Below are 20825 nucleotides of genomic sequence, written 5' to 3' on the forward strand. Positions count from 1 at the left end.
GACCAAGCAAAGATTGTGGAACAAAGGCTCAGGTTTCTGTATAAACCTCTGAATCAGAGGAGGTTGCTGAAACTGACTCTGGCCAGTGCGAGGGGGATAAGCCTGCTGAAGAAGAACCTTCGTTTTTAATTCCTTAGTCTTCTTATCCATCTTATCTTTCTCCTCCTTATCCCTTTTCTCATAATACTGAGCAGTGGCCAATATTTGTGCAGACGAAGAAACAGCCCAGGAACTTTCAGCAATGATTGTACCAGGCAACTGCGTAATCAAATCATCTGACTTAGCACTACCCACTTGTGCTGCATCTGGGCAATTATAGCATCCCAATTACCCCCTAAAGCTTGGTCGTGGTCCTCTCTACGAATCCGAGCCCACAACGCTTGTGGAACTACATTTCCCATTAGCATATCGATATCGGGCAAATTCATAATACACGCATCAACAGTCTGGGACAGCTCTTTATAATATCCCGCTGGATTTTTACGAGGGTCCGGTAAAGACTGCTGAAGTGCTAAAACTTCAGCTCGTTTCCAAGGGACATGTACCCATATACGCTGGAAATGAGCAGGGACACCTGGACATTCCCTGCCTGTGGAATAGTTTCCCTCCACACTGGAGGAACTTCTCTCATGGGATAATTATTCGTCCTCTGTCAAAATGCAGGATCAGGTTCAGGATTAGTCTGCGAAGAATATAAGGACCTAAAAGTAACAAGTGTCTTTATAGCACCCTCAACTTCAGGACCCACAATGAGTCCTTTATCAAACCTATCCCGTATACCCAATAGACCCTGAGGAGATAAATCCAACTCCATATCCTCCCATCCTTTAACAAGTGTAGTTGTAGTTATGAACAAACTGGCTTTAACCTACCCTAACATACTTTTGCAATCCCACAGACACTAGGGGCCTCATTTATGAGAAATGCCGAATCGCTGCGTGAAAGCAGCGATGCGTCACTTCTCAGTGCGCACTCCTTCCGATATTCCTGATGCATCATATTTAATGTATGACGCATCATGTCGCAAGGAATTACAGATATGTCAGTATTTCTGACGTATCTGTAAGCGCAAAAGGGATGCATTGCTGGAGTGTGTCACAAAAGTGACACAGCTCCAGCAATGCGTCCTTTCACATGGTGCAAGCCCCATCTGAAAGGGCCTGCGTCAGTCTTACGCCTGCTGTGAGGCAGGCGCAAGATTTTGACGCAACGGGGTCCTAAAAGTGACGCAGTGAAATCTCATAGATTTCATTGCATCACTTCTATGACCCTTGCTTGCATCAATACGCCCCCCTTGCATACATTATACCTGGAGCAGGTATAATGTGGCGCAGGGGTTTACAAAGTGACGCATCTACCTAGATGCGTCACTTTGTAAATATGGCGCAACGAGGTGCATTTTTGACGCCACTGGTGCGTCACAAAACATGACGCACCGGCAGCGTAAAAGTGACGCACAGCCTCATAAATGAGGCCCTATGTGGCTAAGTCACCAGATCAGCCTACTGGATGCTGTGACAATCTATACCAGCACATTTATACACAGTCACATTCTCTCCATTCAAGCATTCAATTAAGCAAACACCAGCTTCCCTTAAACAATAAATTCTTAAGCAAATATCCGAAGCTTGGATTTGTGCTGTCACTATTGTATCACAAAAATAGGTAAATACATTAGATGCCTCTGTAAGAAGCTGTACATTAGGTATGTATTAAATTCAGTGTCAATCAATTACAAAAATAACAATCACTGTAATTCCACCAACATGTAAAATAAGGTAACCTATTATTTACACACAGGCAGTAATTATCTGAAAGGTAGTGATTATCCAGCTCCTAGGAAATTAATTAGACAATGTGGCAGATAGTTTCTTTCAGTTTAAGTATCTACACTGTTTCTGTGGCTCCCCAGTGGCTATAACAAGCTATAAAAACTGGAACCAGAAAGAATTTAGCTGAAACAAAAGAAAATCTCTTTGAAGAGTCTTTGTCAGTTCCTACAGTATTATTGACGTGGAGCTTTGTCCAACTGGGAGATATTCAGAGTACTGGGGTGCTTTCTTTTCTGTCACAGCATCTTGACCCACAAAACCCCTAATACCTTACAAGATCTTCTTTCTTATGAACTGCATCTACCTGTGAGATACTCAACTGTTTCCTGCTGAATCTACAGTATAATGGATCCCTTTACCTACGTGGCATGCATTCTGATAACTTTAGCTGATGTAGAGTCCAGGACGCCCAGCTGTAGCCTACAAGGTGCCATTCAGGAATCATTGTCCAGCCAAGGAGACATTCTACTTGGTGGAGTGGTTGTTGTGCATTCGGGATTCATTCCACCTGAAACTGATCTAAAAGAAGTGCCAAAGCAGGTGTCCTGCCAGGGGTAAGAATACCTGTATATAGTTTATTCTGAAGTGTGATAAGATATACAGTGCAGTATTGGAGATGTTTCAATTAATCATTACTGAGATGGTGTCTGATAAGTGGAGAAGTGTAAATGCTGTATGCCTCATGTAGAGAAGTATCAACAGTGATATTGTACAAGCAATTAAAGATGAACATTACATCATGTATTGAAGTTTCATGCTAGCCAGGAACTATTCATAAAAAGATGGGCCACAGTGTAAAGTCTGAGGCACTGATCACTAAGAACAGTTTATTGCAGATTCATATACATGTCACATCTGAAATCCTGTAAAGGTAACAAGGTAACAAATACAGAAATATCACAGTTGGCATCCTATACAAGTAAGATCAGTCTACTGCTGCTTTCTAGGAAGGATATGGATGTGGCAAGGATGATATGATGTTTATTACAGTGTGTATCAAAGTGTCACAGCTGGTATCCTGTGAATAATAACAGTTCATTAGAGACAATATGGAAGTGTCACACCTGATATCCTTTAAGGGGTTAGAACAGTTTATTTCTGTAGCTATAAAAGTGTCCCAGCTTATATCCTGTGAGGGGTAAAAACTGTTTTTCCTTATGTATACAAGTGCAGCAGATGACATCTTGTGAGTGGTTACAACAGTTTATTACAGCATGTAGAGAAGTGTCACAGCTGATGTCCTGTGAGGGGTGAGAACAGTTTATAGCAGTTTGTAATCAAAAGATGCCCATCAAAACATGCTTATGATGCATAACTGCTCAGGGTGGTCAGATGTCCTGGCTGCAAGGAGTGTGGGAGTGATTTGGTCATATATCCTAAAGTCTTTGAGGACTGCTGCAGCATTTAGGAGCTTTTAGGATGGTCCCATTTTGACTTATGATGCCCATGATGTAGGACACTGACATCATCCATTGCGGGAGGTACAAGGGCTTTAACAGCAGTTCTGAAGTTGACATCCTTATTAGAAACAGCTGGTTTCAAGCCCATTTGTTTTTTTTGATAATGTGTTAGATTGGATGCTCTTAACCCACCATCACCTTTAGCCAGATGCAGCACCTCTAGACTAATTCTACTTTGGTTATTTTTCCATATGAACCTGGTTAAAAGACCACCAACTACCTTGAAAAAATGTTCCTGCAGATTACATGGAAGGGTCATAAAGAAACACAGGAAGAATGGATCAGGAGGAGGAGAAGTACAATTACTAATTAAAGAACCTCTTTTCAAAACTGAAAGTAGTAACACCTTCCAACTTTCGAGCATGAACTTCACCTTTTTCAATAAGGTTGCATAATTGAGATAATCTAAACATGAATATTTCTTGCCCACCCTCGTCCTCAGGGATGGAGCAACAATGTGGACCAATCATAAAATAATAGAATGTGTCTGTTTGTCATGTTTGATTTGTAAGCTCTCTACAACACATATTCTTCTAGTTCCTTTCCATTTTTGAAGAAATAGGCTTTATTATTTGGAAAGAGTTTAAAGTTGGAGACAAAGGACATTCATGGTGGGGATTCCAGGATCTTGATGTAATTCGGAGATAAGCCACATGAGCCAGAAATGAATCCCATCAAAACAGAAAAATCTAGTTACTTGTCAGGAGGATGCAGGCATTATCTCTGCATCAAAATTATAGGAGCTGGCACCCCTTATCCGTAGAATGTGGCAATTGCTTTACCAACAAGTGGGAAGATGAAGTTATTGACAAGAGAGAATTAATCATTGTACATCTTGCTGTATTATGTTGGTGACAAAAGCTATATTAACATTTGCTATTACTTTGGCAAGAATGTAGTCATAACTTCAAATGTTTATTCATAAGTATTCATAAAAGAAAATGACTACAATGCCAGAGTATAAGTTTTGTGGAATATGTTCACATATTACTGAAGAGATTAGTTAAGGTCGTTTTTAGTTCCTGAGAGAGAAGTCTTAATCCATTGTGAAGGAAAACCTTCATCTCACAAAGTTTTCTAAAATGGAATAGGTTTTTATAACTTCTTGAATCTCTGCCTACAAAAAAGGCAAAGAGTTAATGGTGGCTGCCTATTTGGTGTTTAAGAATATTGACTTGCAAAGAAATTCCTTATTAATGAAAGTCACAAACCTGGAATAGCATACTAGATATTTTTATAGTGTGATACCCTGTCCATATCTTTAATGTCTAACACAATTACTTCACTCTAGGATTTCTAATATAGTTATATCTAAATCTCTTTTTCTATTCTAATCAATGTCTTGCTAGATCACCCCTCTGCTTCAAGACAGTGAGATCCTTATATGGCTCTGATGATAGATAAGGATAAAACATTGAGGATACTGGTAAGGTCCGTGAAAGACAGGAGTTTGAGTAACATAGGAGGAGGTGTGGCCAGGTGTTAATCCGAAGTCCTCCGTTTGTTCACAGGTCACTAATTAAAGAAAACAGACAATAGGTGATACAACGCGCCTGAGTCGCCCATCAAGAATCGGCGAGCCAGGCTGACACTAAATAATTAGAGGAATTCACAAATGTGAGTTTTAAGAACAACACAACCAGGCTTTGATGAGTGCGAGGCAGATATTGGTCCTGATGAGAACTCCCAAATCACAAGAGTTCGAAACGCGTAGACCTGTTTAAATTCTCAAGCCAAATTTAATGATTCAACAACTAAGAGAAACATAAACTGTATATATATTTCTGCTTAAAAATATTGGCTTGTTGTTATGAATATTGAAATTCCAGCCTTTTGTGATTTATATATATTTCTTTGTGGTTGTTTGTATTGGTCTGAGTGAGAATGAATGTGGATTGAATGGTGAATCAAAATGTCTTTTTTGTAAATACAAGTTGTGAGTTTTGAGAAGTAATCTAATTGTGTTGTGTACACCAGATTTTTTAAATTTGTATAAATAATTCAAAAGTAATCACTAAAATAGAAGTGATCAACTGAAACCCAAAAAGAATAAAAAAGAATAAAAAGTCAGATTAATAAACATATAGTCTTATCCGTATGTTTTGATCAAATAATTGTCTTATTTAGAAATAGCGACATTGGCATTTTTTCTGTTCATTATTAGCTTGTGGCAAGCTGTGTCGTTGGGAGCCCTGACCCAGTGGTATTGCACAATAAACTGGGCATTCTGATAACTGGAACATGAATGGCATATTGCGTCATATGTCTGTTTGTCTGTAGGGCATGCTTGTAGCGTCAGCATGTACCCTCATGCTAATGTACAACAGTTCAGTGGCGCCTCCGGGTATTTGCCCTTGACCTCCTCTCAACGTCCTCCTCCTGATTCTGCCATGAGGCAGCAGAGGGCCTGCTGCTGCGGCGGGGTGCTACAACCGGTGGAAGGGACTGGCTCCTATGGCTTGATGTAGCCTCACTGGTGTCGTCTGCCCCCCGCCTGGCCATGGCCGGTAGCCTGCATGCCCTGTATGGCTGTTGAAATCTGCTCCAGGGCTCTCGTAACGTCCTGGCAGCACTGGACCATTTGGACCTGCATGGCCAGGGAGCGTCGCGAGAGCTGGGAGGTGGCATTCCCCATTATATGGTTGGACCGTGTGTACGCCGACAGGCGGGTCAACAGTTGGCGGTGTCTGCGGCGATTGAGATCCCGCTGGCTGGACATGACCTGTGTGTTGGCCTCCAGAGCTGCTGTCATCCTGTCCATACAGTCAGACATATGTGCCACATTAGGAACGGTCTTGTCCAGTTGGAGGTGGATGGCGGCTAGATGACGGGCCTGGGTTTGCACATGTAGCATCCTGCGCTCAATGGAGAGCCCACCTGCACGCACGTTTCGGCCCCTGCCAGCGCGGGATGTGTTGTTGCGCGGCTCCCTCACCAGTCCGCATGTCTGGCTCCTCACAGCCGCAGGGCAGGGGGTTGGTTGGCGACCTGCCAGGCCCGGACTGGCCGTTGCAGGCACCGGGCAATCCCCCGGTGGGCCGCATGGTTGGGGGCCGGTTTTGGGCCCCTGGGGAACGTTTTTGTTACAGGGCCGTTATGCTTTAAAAACAGCTCTGTAACAAAAACGGCAGAAAACCGGCCCTGGCACAGAGCGCGGTCGCACCACCCCCACCCCCCTCCTCACGGAGGGGGGCAGGGTGGCTGGCTGAGCACTTTGCCAGGGCCGGTTCTGGTTCCCAGTCCGGCTTGGCGACCTGCCGCTGGTGTTGCAGACCCGACTGGTGGTTGTGTGCTGCGTGGTGGTACAGCAGTGCCTGTTGTCACAGGGGTGGCACGGGCCACAGGGGCAGAGGGTGGGATGACCGCTGGTGTGGCAGCTTGCCCTGATGGTCCGGGTTTTGGGGTATGATGTGTGTCTCCCTCTGTGTCCTCTGTGATGTCCTCAATCACAGGGCCTCGCTGTATGTGCTGGGGACATCAGCGCCACCTGTGATGTAAAGTGGACATTGATTAGTGGAGAAGTGTGGCTCACGGTGTAGAGCAGGCAGACCCGGAAGCCGAGGTCAGACCCGGGACCAGGGTTCAATTCCCGACGCGGCAGGGTCTTGAGCTCAAATGTCTACGGACTCGATAATTCTCGCTTCGGTGCCTGCTCTAATCATGGGTTCTCACTCTGCAACTCTGGGCATTAAGCTTGCTTAATCTCCACAATGGCCCCCCTGCGGCGGGATGCCTGTCTTTCACCTTGGGGATGCCCTGTAGGGGCTATCTCGCAGGGAAAAAGCCAGGACGGGTTCCCAAGGCAAGGGCCGGGAAACCTCCGGGTAGCTGTGCGCTCAATAAATGCAATAATAATAATAATAATAATAGTGACATGTTCCGTACACAGTTAAGCTTGATACATGCATGCAGACTACCATTCCCTGACTCGCTGCAGGATTGACTCTCACTGGACATGTCAGGCTTAATGGTACAGGATGGTAATTGTGGTCAGACTACATGTCCCACAATGCAATAGCGCTATAGTGGTGTGCTTTGAATGCATGATTGGGGTTTGACATGGGATGCACTGGAGTCATGGAATTGTTAGGGGACAGGGGGTCACAATCACATGGCACTTACCTAGTGTGTCTTGGGTGGGTCGGGAGGAGTCAAGCTGAGTCACACCCACGCAGACCTGTGGATTGATGGTCTCCTCCACTCGGTCCTCCAGTGGTGTGTTTGGTGGGACAGTGGGCTCCCCTTCACCTGTCGCCACATGCTCCCCGAGCCTCTCAGCAATCTTTTCCTTTGCCCTCCCTCTTAGGTCATACCAACGCTTTTTAAGCTCGTCCACTGAGCGCTGGATCACCCCACGGAGTTCACTTTGGCGTGGATGCGCAGCCATATGCGCCTTTTGTCGGCCTCAGGCACCCTTCGGGAGTCTTTGCCGGTTGTGGTCCTTTGATACTCCTTCTATGAGGTGTTCGAGCTCCTGCTCAGAAAATTTGATTTTACGCTTTCTCCCACTGGTAGAACCTCCTGCTGCATCCTCTGCCATGCCTGCCACTGTGGTGTCTCCTGCTGTACTCCTGTAGGAACACTGGAGGGGAGCTATGGCACTGCTGCCTGTACTTCAGCCTCTCACTGCTGAATGAGGGTGGAACCTGCCTACTTCCTGGTTGTGATGTCATCACTGTGCTCAGGATGCAACTACCCATTTTTGCGATCTCACAGTTAGCGAGATCGCAATTTGCGAATTCGGTACTTGCGAGATCGCTATTTCAACATGGGTATCGGCGGATTCTGCGATTATTTACCGATTTCTGGGGGCTCGCAATTGCCGATTGCGGCAAGGTTGTGAATCGCATTTTTCTTTTGCAAATATTCATGAATGCCGTTCTGCGATTTCTAAATTGCGATTCGCTTTTTCTCGCAATTTAGAAATCACAGAATTTGACATTGATGAATCTGGCTATCTGTTCCTAATCAAATGTGTTATATATTCTGGTTGGCATGTAAAGTGCTATAATAACCTTGGACCAAGTTTATACTATATATTAAACTCCTAAAATGTATAACCATTGCAGCAGTCAGTATGGAGAGAAGGTTGTAGGAGGAGAAGGAGGCTTGGAATTGTTTATATGCCTTCACATCTGCTGTATTTTTCACTCAAGAAATGAATAATGACTTCTCTTATGGAGTATGGGGATGAAGAGTCAGGTAGGGTGTAGACACAATATTTGATAGTCTTGAAAAGTATTATGCCACTACTATCAAAACTGATCATTTTGGGAAACAAGTCTAATATTTTGGAGCCAGATTTCTAATTCTTGGCGTGATCAGAATGGATCTTAGACATTGTTGCAGAGGAGCTTAATACACCTTTGCACTTGGTTCCCCAATACTTTATTGAGTTATCCAGGATGGACACCACCTTAATGGGCCTGCCCCAATGGATTTTGATTGAAAGTGAGGAACACTGCCAGCGAAAAGGAATGAACTACATGCTTAGAAAACTCAGAACTTACAATGAGTGACAATAATTTTCCCAGACTTTCCCCATTTATAAACATTGGAAACAATGGTGTTTCTAATTGAACATGAATGCATGGGCATGTTTGTCTTACTGAATATAGTATCATTGTTAATCTTGCTATGGATCTATCAGCCTAATTCATCATTCTCCCGTTTTGCAAGCCCCTAATAGCGATTCATAGCGAATCGCTATTAAGGACTCGCAAAACGGGATTCATGTAGTAATTGCATAAAGAAATGCGATTCCTACATAATCCTTATTTGCGATTAGCAAATTGCTAATCGCAAATAAGGAATAACTCGCCATTCATTCCTATGGGCCAAAAGGCCCATAGGAATGAATGGGGAGTATTCCTTATTTGCGATTAGCAATTAGCTAATCGCAAATACGATAGCGATTTAAAGGGTGCCAGGGGTGTCCAAAGGACACCCTGCAGCACCCCTTAAATGTAAATTGAAACAGGTGTTGCGCACACACATGTCCACAGGACATGTGTGTGTGCAACATGCAACTTAGAAAAATGGTTTTAAAAGCATTTTTCTAAGTTTTCGCTATTTACCACAAGGTTTGACCTCGCGGTAAATAGCGGCCGAAATTTGCGAATTCGTATTTTTAAATTGTTTCAAGAATAGCATTTAAGGAATCTCTAATAGAGATTCCTTAAATGCTATTCCTCGCAAATTTGCGCGTTTCTAAATAGCGATTTTTGCATTTGGGATGATGAATCCCAAATGCAAAAATTCCACTCGCAAAGGGCCAGATTCTCAGAATCTGGCCCTTTGCGAGCGCAAATATGTTTGATGAATAAGGCTGTATATGTTCTTTATTTCCCTGTATTTCTCAAATGTTTGGGTGCTTGGATATGCTGTTATTGAAAACACCTCTCCGATTTTCTCTGAAGACTGCCTGACTGACATAGTGGCTTAATATGGGCATGGGAACTCTCAGAGAAACAGCCAATTTATATGAATTAGTGTACTTGGCATTTCTACATAGGCCATTTTCTCACAGGTAGTTAGAAAATTGAAAGCAAACATAGGGGGTCGTTACGATGGCGGGTGCTTGGGACCGCCTGCCTGTATGGCGGCCGTCACACACATAAAATCACGATGTGAAAGCCATGTTAGCGGTCGCATCTCGCATCTTTATCATGCCTGCAGCACCCGCCGCAATGTGAAAAATGCATGTAGTGCATTTCCCTCCACTATGTGACAGGTACCACGCGGTACCTGCCACTTTGTGCAAGGAAGTGTACCTCCCCAGTGTACAACCACCTCCCCCTAAATCAAGGGGGGCCTGATAAGGGCCCCCAAATGCATTCTCGGCCAGCATTTCAATGGTGGTTTACCCGCCAGGGAAAGGCTGGTGGTGGCCAGCATTGTAATATGGCCGACGCTGCTAGGCTACACCACCATTTTACACATGCTGATTGCTCCGCCATGCAATCGAAGTGATTACCTGTGGCGGAACAGTGTGGGGCAGTCTTTACGGCCGCCGCAGTACAGGAACGATTCCTCCCGCCGTCGTAATGGCGGGGGAACATTGCTGTCTGGTGGCCTGCCACCGCATGGCTGGTGGCGGCGGGCCCTCCGCCATTGTGATCAAGTCCATAGTCTTTATTGTAAGGGACGGTATTAAAATATCATATAGACTGTTTTTTTGCCTACACGTTTTCAGATGCTGATTCAAGAATCATGCAGACTGCACAGTACATAAAGCCAGATATATTTTTCAAATAATACAGAATAAACAGAATACAAAGAGGTTGTGATTCAATGCACATACAAAGGAAGAGGAAATCAGTGCAAAAACACATAAACAATGTCACCTTGTACAGGTGTGTCATTGCAACACTGTTTCCCATTTATCATCTACTATATTATGACCATCGTTCTGGTCCCATTTCATATGTTATCCAAAGTATCAAAGATGGCCACACATGCCACATCATACACTCTGGTCTCTTTATTGTGCCCTTCCTTATGTACCAGTTGCTTCTTTTTATTTATACATGTTTTCATGATACTAAACAGGGACAGAGCAAGTATATTTCCCTTTGATGTTTTCAGAAGACACTAATAAAAAATATTCTTCAAACAATGTATTGTTTCCAAAAAATGATTTCAATCATTTTAATAGCATGTCTGCTTGTTCTAATATTAACAATGTTTTATAGCTGTCGCTCTCTCTCTGCAAATGAGATTTAGGGGTTTCAACTTTTTTTTATAAAGTGAGTTAGGTTATTCAAAAATTGATAGAGGTTTGGAATGTTCAAGCTGATTATCAATTAAATCAATCTTCTTAAATTATCCTATAACCTCCACAGTTTTCAATGTTGTGGCTTAAGTTCATTACATTTCCTGAATTCCTAAATTTGAAATTCGATTGTATGTTTATATCATTAGTATGCATTGACCATTAACATTATTTTCCTTCAGATATGTAAACTTCATGCTGAAGAACTGTAATTATTATTTACAAATGTAACACTGGTCATCATTTTCATTTTGTAACAGGTTCAGTATTCGGTACTACAGAGGTGTTCTGGCAATGGTTTTTGCCATAGAAGAAATAAATCAAAACCCTAATCTCTTGCCAAACATCACCCTTGGCTACTGGATTTTTGATTGCTGCATGTCTGAGAGCAGGGCCCTCGCAGGGGTTTTAGAACTTCTTTCGGGAAAGGAGAAACTTGTTCCTGGATATCGGTGTCCAAGACACCCGCTACTGGCTGGGGTTATTGAGGGAACAGTGTCTTCAATAAGTGTCCCCTTGGCCAGGATTATGGGACTCTACCATTACCCACAGGTAAGGGGTATAATTTGCTAAGATATACAGGAGAGAGAAAGAGGATGAAAAGTCTGGTACTGGCCAACTAACCCTAAATGTTAAGCCTGTTGCTAATTACAGAGATGTTTATTTTAACAGAATTACCTCTTGAGTACCTTTCTGGATTTTGTGAATACTCACTAAATATGTAAGTGAGTATCATAAAGATCAAATGATTGTAAGTAGATCATACTTCAGTAGCCTGAGACTTACAGTAAGCATTAGGGTACCAGAGCCACTTGCTTCCATAAGTGGTTCAGTGGAAGACTGCAGCGACATCCAACCATACAAGTTAGAAAGTCTTTAATTTCCTGAATATATTTGTTATAGAGGATTTCTTATACAGCTCTGCCCTAACCTAAAGATCACTCACATATGAAACCTATCACTCACAATCAAATGACATGAAGAACCAAACAAAGAACATAGTTTCACCTTCTCAGATATTGATCAACTAGCACGGTTTAATGTGGTCCAATGCTTCAGACAATGCAAGGACCACTATCATTGATGGAACCCTATCTAAAACTGTCACAGCATTCACCAGCAGCTTTCTATAATCAGGAGATGTTCTCAAGAACACAACAAACTACCGGCATCCAGCAAAACCCATTACACCCCTCTCATCGACTTCTGCCATGATATCAGTTCAGATCTGGGATATCACGTGACATCAGGGGCAGTAATACATAACGTGCCCCAGGGGCGCAATGGGTGGTTGCAACCGCTTTGTGCATCCCTGGGGTATTTAGGTATTACAGAAGGGGTACAGACGCTTAGGCGGGCCCTTCAGATAAACCAATAGCGCTTGCACACATAAAATGCCAGCGCTATCTTAAAAGGGGTATTCCCTCATTTGCATGGTGTGCCCCATTCAAATGAGGGAATCCCCATTCCTCTGTGCCCTTGCCGTATTACCGACGTAGGCGCAGAGGTAAAGAAGCCCTCAGGAGGTGCACTGTCAGTGCGCCTCCTGAGGGCAGTCCTCTGCAGGGAATACAGGGGGTCCTATCGACTGCATCAGCCTGCAGGGGGATCTGAATTCCCCTTAAAAGTGCAGGCGGGTCGACGCCTGCACAGTGAAACACTGAGCAGCTTTAAAGCAGCTTCTCATTATTTCACATGAAAGAGCGGCCCCCAGGGCAGCACAAGTTTGCAGCTGCCTTTGTGGAAGCACAATCCTCCTAATGTGCCATTTTCCTTTATTGAACAGGGAACACCTTTAACCCCTTCGATGCTTATGACGGAACGGTTCCGTCATCAGCGTCGGTTGGGGTGTGCTGATGAAGGAACCGTTCCGTCACGACCACGCCCGTTTTTCGAACCTTCAGCACAGCGCGAAAATTCGCGCCGCGCTGAAGGTGTTAAAAAGGTGCACCCAACTCAATGAAAGAAAAAGTGCTGCATGTGTAATGCCTCAGGTGTATCCCATAATAAGACATACAGGTCATGTAGTTTAGTATTATGGGTGTATTTCTTAGGTTTGGGATTTTGCTCTAATCCAACAACATTAACTCATGCTAAGACTTATGACAATGAACCTTCAAATATTTTTGGGTGACACAATGCAATTTTCTTGCTTTGTAATTAGGTGAGTGAGAGAGAGAGCAGCAAGTTCCACTTTCCACCAATGAAGCTTAGCCTTACAAAGCCTTACATTACTGTCCTATTACAACACAATAAGCAATGTACTATGCAAAACTTGGCTCCAACATTCTTCCAGAAAAAAGTGAACAAGACTAAGTAAGACTGGATCGTTAAGCACAGTAGAGGAATGGAAAGCAATTCATGATCTGCTCATATATTGTATAGCTTGTTCTTTTCCCAAGTAAAACTGTGCGTTTGTTGGACAACATTAACATCAGGATTTTGCCAGACTGATTCCGTGCATATCCTCAGGGTATGTTGACCTATATTTTGCTATCTCACAGTGCACCATCTGTGCCCCTAAACCTAATCAGGTTACAGAGAGATTATGCAGCCTCAGACCATGACAATCCTTAAAGTTATAGTGCTAACAGATCTAGATGCTTGCGGCTTGGAATTTCATGCATAGCCAAAGAAATACACAAGAAATAAACAACCTGCAGTTTCAATATTTATTGAAACATTGTGATTCATGAGTAAAATATGTGCATTGCAATGATTGAAATTAAAACTGAATAATGTAATTAGCCTAACTTGAATAGTGAAAAAGATAAACAATTTCACCATTGTGGAACAGTGTACATAAGTTGGCTCCTAACCTAGTCTTGCCTAGGGTGGGTGCTCTGCCAAATCCCTGTTGTTTGGTTGAAATGCCCATTACCTGCGGATAATTGTCATCAGGATGTTCGTCTTGGTGTAGAGCTGGACATCCCTTGTGTCGGTAAATGGGAATGAATTGAGCTGGAATACCAGCTTGTAGTGACCTTGTAGTTTTAGTGGAGTGCTCCTCTGTCTGAGCAAGGAAGTGGTTCTGTATATATCATAAACAGTACACATGCCGCTGTGATTGTTGATCTTGTGTGATAACTTTGTTGCCACTGGACGATAACAACAATGACACTTGTACAGTGACCCTTATACCTTGTACTAAATGTTCAAGGTGTTGAGATAGGGTGACTACAAAGTGAGAATGTTATCCTGAATGGACATGTACACTATGAATGCCAAAAGTCACTGTGTGTTAGAAAAGAAGGTAACGTAAGAACTTTAAGGATGCAAAATTAAGATGTTTTTATTGGGCCTAACCTGACCACATGACACCCACTCTTTGGACATGAGACATGAAAGGCTATCACTGAACAATGCTAAAACATGAAGTCCCATTTGTATAAAATCCCCTAGAATCTTAACAGTATTATTGATACCTTAAAGGCAAAGATCATAAAGTAATTCCTTTAAAATGCTAGAAGCTGAATAAAACCATGTATTAAAAATTAATTTAAAAATCAATCTGACATATGAAAACAAGGCCAAATTAAAAAGTCCCATGACTCGAAACTTCCAGATTGTTTATGTGTTCTGAGAGGTAGACAAAAAATTGCTGTTCTCAGCAACCGAAGACCATGATCCAGAGGAATCCATTGGATCAGATCCATAGAGCAAATATGTTCCCATCCTTCCCCCTCAGCAGCGCCGAAGACAGCAACAGACAGTGCTGAAACTGCAGGAGCCCAACAAGATCCAGATCACTAGGAGTAGAATCATCCCAAGAGGGCTCTTAAAATGCACTCAGGAGCAACAGTAAGCACAAGGCACAACAGTACAAATGGCCAGTAGGTCAATGTCCAGAGACTAAACCAGGAGCATGCATAAGCATATTTGCAAGACACTCAAATGTGTACAGAAGACAATGAAAAATTGGCTGCATGCATTGTAGACTCACAGGACGAAAGGACAAGAACCACTGTTCATTTAATTCCTGAAGCAGAGGCGCGTCAAAAGATCATGCTTTTCATGAGGAGAGGAGTAGGCATGGAAGCTTCAATTCCAAGTGACCTCTTAATAGGACTGTAGGAAACCCACCTCTCTATCTAGTGTCCCACAATGGGGTACACTGTGCAGATAGTTCAGAGAGACCCTTACTGGCATACAGAGGCAAAAGAAGAATACTAGTGCCCTCTTTTGCGGTAGTGTGGGCAAGCAGTTAGGCTTGTCAGAGGGTAGTTATAAGCATTTGTTGCACACATCAAGGCAATAAATGATACTCACACTCAATGAATGATGTTGAGACCAAATTTGAAAATAGTACTGATTTTTATATAAATATTAGACCAAGAACTTCAGGTACAAGGCAAATACTTTTCAGAATATGATAGAATCACAGTAAATGCAATAATACAGTTGTCCACAACTATACACAATACATTTCCTGTTGGAGGACATAGATATTGCAGGGCCATATCTGCTCATGAAAATATGTCCCCTTGGGAGATATAGTGCACATTGCCTTCGGGTTTTAAGGCCTGCTAGAGGGGTGTCTTTTCTATACCTCATGCAGTAACTGTGGGCATGGCACACAAAGATGCCATGTTAACTCTTTAGTTTTGTCTTTATGAAGGCACACAGTCTGTGATGGCAGAGTGCATGGCCTTGGTGAGGGGACCTTAGGTACAATTTGTGCTGCTGCCCTTGTGGTCCCTCCTCAGTGCCAATGCCTTAGGGACTTACAAGGGGTACTGAAATCATGCCAATTGGGAAACAAAAGGTACAGTTTAGCAAATTAAATGGGTACTGGGAACCTAGATAGCATGAATCCAGCACTTTTCAGTCAAAGCGGCAACAAAAACCCAGTTTTCTAGGGACATCCATTGCAGAGCAGAAAAACATAAAAGCACCATCCTGATAACTAGGTGCAAGACAAGCAGAGAACTCCAAAAACACTTCCAAGCACAGAGTATATAAACGATGGAGACATTCTGGAAGGTGCTACCCAAACCCAAAGCCTATACTCTTGAAAAAGTGTGCTATTACTGCGATACTAGATATGTTAAAAATGCGGTGCACAAGTTCTCCGAAATGTAGTGGGAAGCTAATCCAGAGTAGCAACTGTACCACAGAAAAATACCTTGCAACTTAGAGATCAAATGCCTCCCTTTCAGATTGAAAGACTGCGTTCCTCTGGAACAATAAGATTTTCAGTCTTCTTAAACCATCAAAGTTAACATTTGAAAGCTGAATAGAAAGCCACAGTGTTGTCTCCCAAACTGTGCTAGCAGGCGGAAACAGTACTTGTGAACAACAAGTGACGACTGCAGAAACTGTTACCAGATAGGCGATGCCCAGTTTCATGCTAGAGAAGTCCTAATCATTCACTATCAAATAACTCTCATTCGAGAGCAATCTAAAATCCAGATGGATAGCAGCAACAGGGAACCTTTCAGATAGCAGGACAAATTTGTTACTGATGCATTACATGCTCCATGAATCAAAACCTCCCTACACACTAAGGAATGCCCTAAAGGACACTCACAGCCAGGTAAGATGAATGACTCATGTACATATCCTTCTACTAGTGCTTCATGTTTGTCCACTTGATGGTGTATAATAGAGTATTGGACATGGAATGTCAAAAAATGGTAGAGAAATAAACCAGTGGATTATCTGATACAGGGGAGCTGTTTCCGCAACAGTTAAAGGTTAACTTCTCCAGCTTCTCAATGTGTAACATGGTGTATATCACGTCTTTATATGCCATGATGGTTTGCTGTTTTGTAACACTGTAACGAGAAAACACGCCAATGGCATTAAGGTGTTGTCATGGTATGCAACGCACATGAAGTGCCTGAAGAGTCCAGCTTAATAACATGATAGATACAGGCTGTGACTGCTCATGTTGTAAAGAAGACATGTCGCTCTGTACGATTTCTATAGCAGATGACACAAAGGTACCTAGAGAATAAATCATGGAGGAAAAGGTAGTCATACAATTATTCAATACTGTCAATTTTGTTCAGTCTCTCAGCAACCTCCTGCTGGTAAACCTTCCATAGCTCATAATATATTGAAAACAAGAAGAGCTTTAGATGTGGTTTTTGCTTACCTAGTAAAAAGTCCTAAAGTCCCATGTCATCATAAAGAAGAGACGTTGCTTCATCTGGGATAATGTTGACATCAATCAAGGCACAACTTCCCAACACGCTACGTTGTTAGCACTCCCGAGTGTTGTATTTGCATGTCACATTGGTTGGACCTGCTGACCATCAACCCTTTTTTTCACCTAGGAAAAGTGACTCAAATTGGTTAGTGTGCAATAGCCACACTAACCATCCCTCCCAATTGGTCCCCGATGAATTGTATGATCCATTGTGAAGCATGATGTCTAGTGTTTCCTCTGAATAAATCGAGAACCGTAGCCATTTCATAAACCATGCAAATTTAGGAATGCTTGATGTGTTTAAATCTTTTATCTTACCCAGGATAAGACATGATGTTTGCTGCACAGTTTTGATTAGGAAAATCTGTCAACGTGGTGTAAGGCATGATTAAAGTAAAGTCTGCCAATACTTAGTCCCCCAAATTGAGTTTAGATCTACAGTGTCCCTCCAAAGTTCAAACCCTTGTGTGGAAAGCTTGGAAAGAAAAGGTGCAGAATAAATCAGCTTGGTATCAGAGAGCATATTCTTCTTTGCTCATGATGGTATGAGCTTATAAAAATAGGACCTTGGTTCAATATTGTGCGTACGGTAGTCATAGCGTGCACTCATTTTGTCTTTACAGATTTCGACATTCTTAAGTGATCTTGATCATGGCGTACAGCGACATCATTTCCACAGATATCAACATTGTTATGAGGTCATAGAATATGACATATATTGACACCTGTGGCCTGGAACAAGATTTTCTCTAATTGGGTTGACCTGTTAAGTTTTGCCCTTTTTCTGGAAGGGTTGAGAATACTGGGTTGGTTATAGGCTTTCTTGTATGGGTTACTGTAGGCGTTTAGCTATGATTTGGGCTTTGCTAATTTTAAACAAGGTAAACCGAAGGTGGCTGGAGGGTTTTTCGTGGACTCCCATTGTGCTCTGCAAGGAAATAGCTGAAATGGTGTTTATTTCCTGTGCTTTTCGACGAAGGTTGTGGTTCTTGTGTTCTTTGTGTGTTTGGCCTTATGCGGGCAGTGCTAATGACATCAATGGATTTTGCCTATAGACTGGGGTTGGGTGAATTGTTTTTTGTTTTTTTTTGTAATTTTGAGGACATTGTTGCCCTTGGCATGTTTGAGGAAACCAGATCTGATACAGAACCTTTGCCTCATTTTGAAATTAATGTGGGAGAATGGGGTCCTTTTAATCTGGGGCATGCCCTAGTGACTTAGGCAAGGGGACCTGGGTCCTGTTTTTATATACCAGCTGGGGGCCACCCTGCTCCCTTGTCAGACTGTCCTCCCCCGGGTCCTGTTTGGCTAATCTCCCTTGGGTGCCTTGATCCCCTGAACCAGCAGCATGAAGGGGATAGTTTGTTCTGGGGGATGGGTTTGGACTTATGGTGTACTTGATTATGCTAGGGCATTGCCACCCCAGATTGTCATCCCACCCTGCTACGGCTGTGATCCCGGTCCCTGCTGGACTGAGGTCCCTGTGTGTTGCAGCAGTTGCCCTGTATTCAGCTAACCTGTGGTGGTGTGGTGTGGTGTGGTGGCCTCAGGCTGATTACATTTTATCTTTATGATGCATTTGTATTGTTATGAGCTCGGTTTTGGGATGGATGCTCTGTGGGGTTGTCTCTGTATTATTCCATTCTGATTGTGGTACATTTTTAGACGGCACCGGTTAGCCATGTGGCTCATTCTGTGACTATGAGACTGGTTTGGACCCAGTCTCTCTGACCCGAGTCACTAGGACTGGGTGGATACCCTTTGTGGACCGGAGGCAGAGGTCTCCCTGAGACTGGTGCCATCTGGATGTTGACTGACAATGCTGCCTCCTCTAGGGTGGTTTTTTCAACTTTTGTTGGACTTGTTTGGTGGTGTCTCTCTGGGCCTACTCCTGCTTTTCCGTGCCCTTCTTCTGTTTTTGCCAGTAATATTGTGGTATGTGGGTCTGTATTTTCCACCAAGGTTTGGTGTCTAGCCCTACTACACCATCTAACAGTATATGGTTCACAGTGGGTAGTTCCCTTTTGAGGATGTTGTAGAAGAATGCAACCTGAAGACCTGTGTCCGTCAAGGGCTGTCCTGTCTCTTGAACCAATTGTTTTTTCATTCTATCTAGAAACTCAGTCAGGTTCTCTCCAGGCTTCATTCTCTCTGCCAGTAATCGTCTGGGCGGTCATGGAATATATCCCTCAAGGCCATCCATATCTGTTGTTTGAATGAGTTAAATGCAGTCCCATCATGCTTGGTGATTATAAGTATGACCGTGGGTTGTGACCTCAAGAGAATATCATGTTGGTCTGCTACCCAATGAAGCTGCTGAGCAGACCTTTGATGTCACCTGTAGCTAACTTTATGCCCCTGTCTTCTTCTTAAAGCATGACATTCATTTTCCTGGTCTCTGGGGCAGTTTTTTCCTGAGCCCTTTTTTGTTCATCTGTGCACATCTGTGACTACAGAACATAGATGATACCTGCTCCAACAACAGAAGCATAAAAATGTTGGCTCTGACAGCTTCTCCCCAACATAGCACTCCCATCATCTCAGGCATTCCTGGAGTGTAGGGTTAATTCCATCTTTGATCAGGAGATCCAAGAGACCCCCTCCATACCCTCCATGCCAAATGCCAAATGCAGTACTCCGCAACAGCCATGTCCTCAGGTTCGAAGGATCCCTCCTCTGGCCTTTGCTTGGGGTCCAGTTGGCAGTAGATGGCCTATCTCTATCGGGGTCTGTTTGCCTGACTTGCGCATTCAGGGGAAGCATTACTCTCCTAGTGCACAAATAAAGGTGCCATGCTGCTTCTTCTGTGTCATAACTGAGTTCCAATCAGGCTTTCTTCACTACGTATCTCCTGGTCAGCCCCTCTCCTGCGCCAATTATGAGTTGGTGTACGCTTTCCTTTTAGGGGCCTTCCTTCTGACTCTTCCTTGATGCCTTCCTTGTGTAGGGCTAAGGGGCTAGCATCTGTTCCCTCCAGGGGAGTGGGGGTTGGTCCCTCTCTTGGTTGGGTTTCCCAGGTGAGTGTTATCTCTCTCTATAGCCCTTACTCACACATTTCCTCTAACTTCCATCTGGGTTGCCTCTTTCACTCAGTGCTGTGTGATGTTGTTCTAGGCAATGTCTTAGCCTCCAACTCACTCACTGATGCTTCCTCTATACCATAGACATGCCTCGGGGGAGTATAGCCTACAGCTTCCCCTTCAGAGTCGGGATCTTTCCCTTCATTGATGGAATCCTCCCCTCTGATCCTAGGGCACCCTGTGGGGTGGTCAGGAGCATGTACTCCCAATTTGCCTCAGATCTGATGGGTCATGACGGAGGGATGGGGGTTTGAACCCTGAGGGAGCTTGGCGAAAGGACTGAGCTGATACTGCCTGCATCTGGGCTGGTTGGGCCTGTGATCTCCCCCTCCTTCGTCTAGTGGCGTACTGCCGGAGGGAGGTCAACCAGCCTCTTCGACCAGTGGGTTGGTGTATCCCAGTGCAAGGATGACTTGGATGGCAGGAATCATCGATAGCATGCCCCTGCCAGTGTATGATGTGGGAGATGCAGATGCATTCACTTACAGACTTAGGGATAGCCTTGTTGGCCAGGTCCTCCTTGAA

General features: G+C 43.6%; 1 protein-coding gene across 1 annotated transcript in view; it reads left to right on the forward strand.

Annotated features, from left to right (window-relative positions):
• Positions 1-2177: 2177 nt before the first annotated feature.
• The window catches only part of LOC147693313 (extracellular calcium-sensing receptor-like), a 95896-nt gene continuing 77248 nt past the window's right edge, over positions 2178-20825 (forward strand). Inside the window, exons 1-2 of the mRNA XM_086935924.1 lie at positions 2178-2386; positions 11327-11618. Coding sequence (XP_086792050.1) covers positions 2178-2386; positions 11327-11618 — 501 coding nt within the window. The remainder of the gene's footprint in view (positions 2387-11326; positions 11619-20825) is intronic.

This window comes from Lissotriton vulgaris, chromosome 8 (genome assembly GCF_964263255.1).
Source record: "Lissotriton vulgaris chromosome 8, aLisVul1.2, whole genome shotgun sequence".
Lineage (NCBI taxonomy): Eukaryota > Metazoa > Chordata > Amphibia > Caudata > Salamandridae > Lissotriton > Lissotriton vulgaris.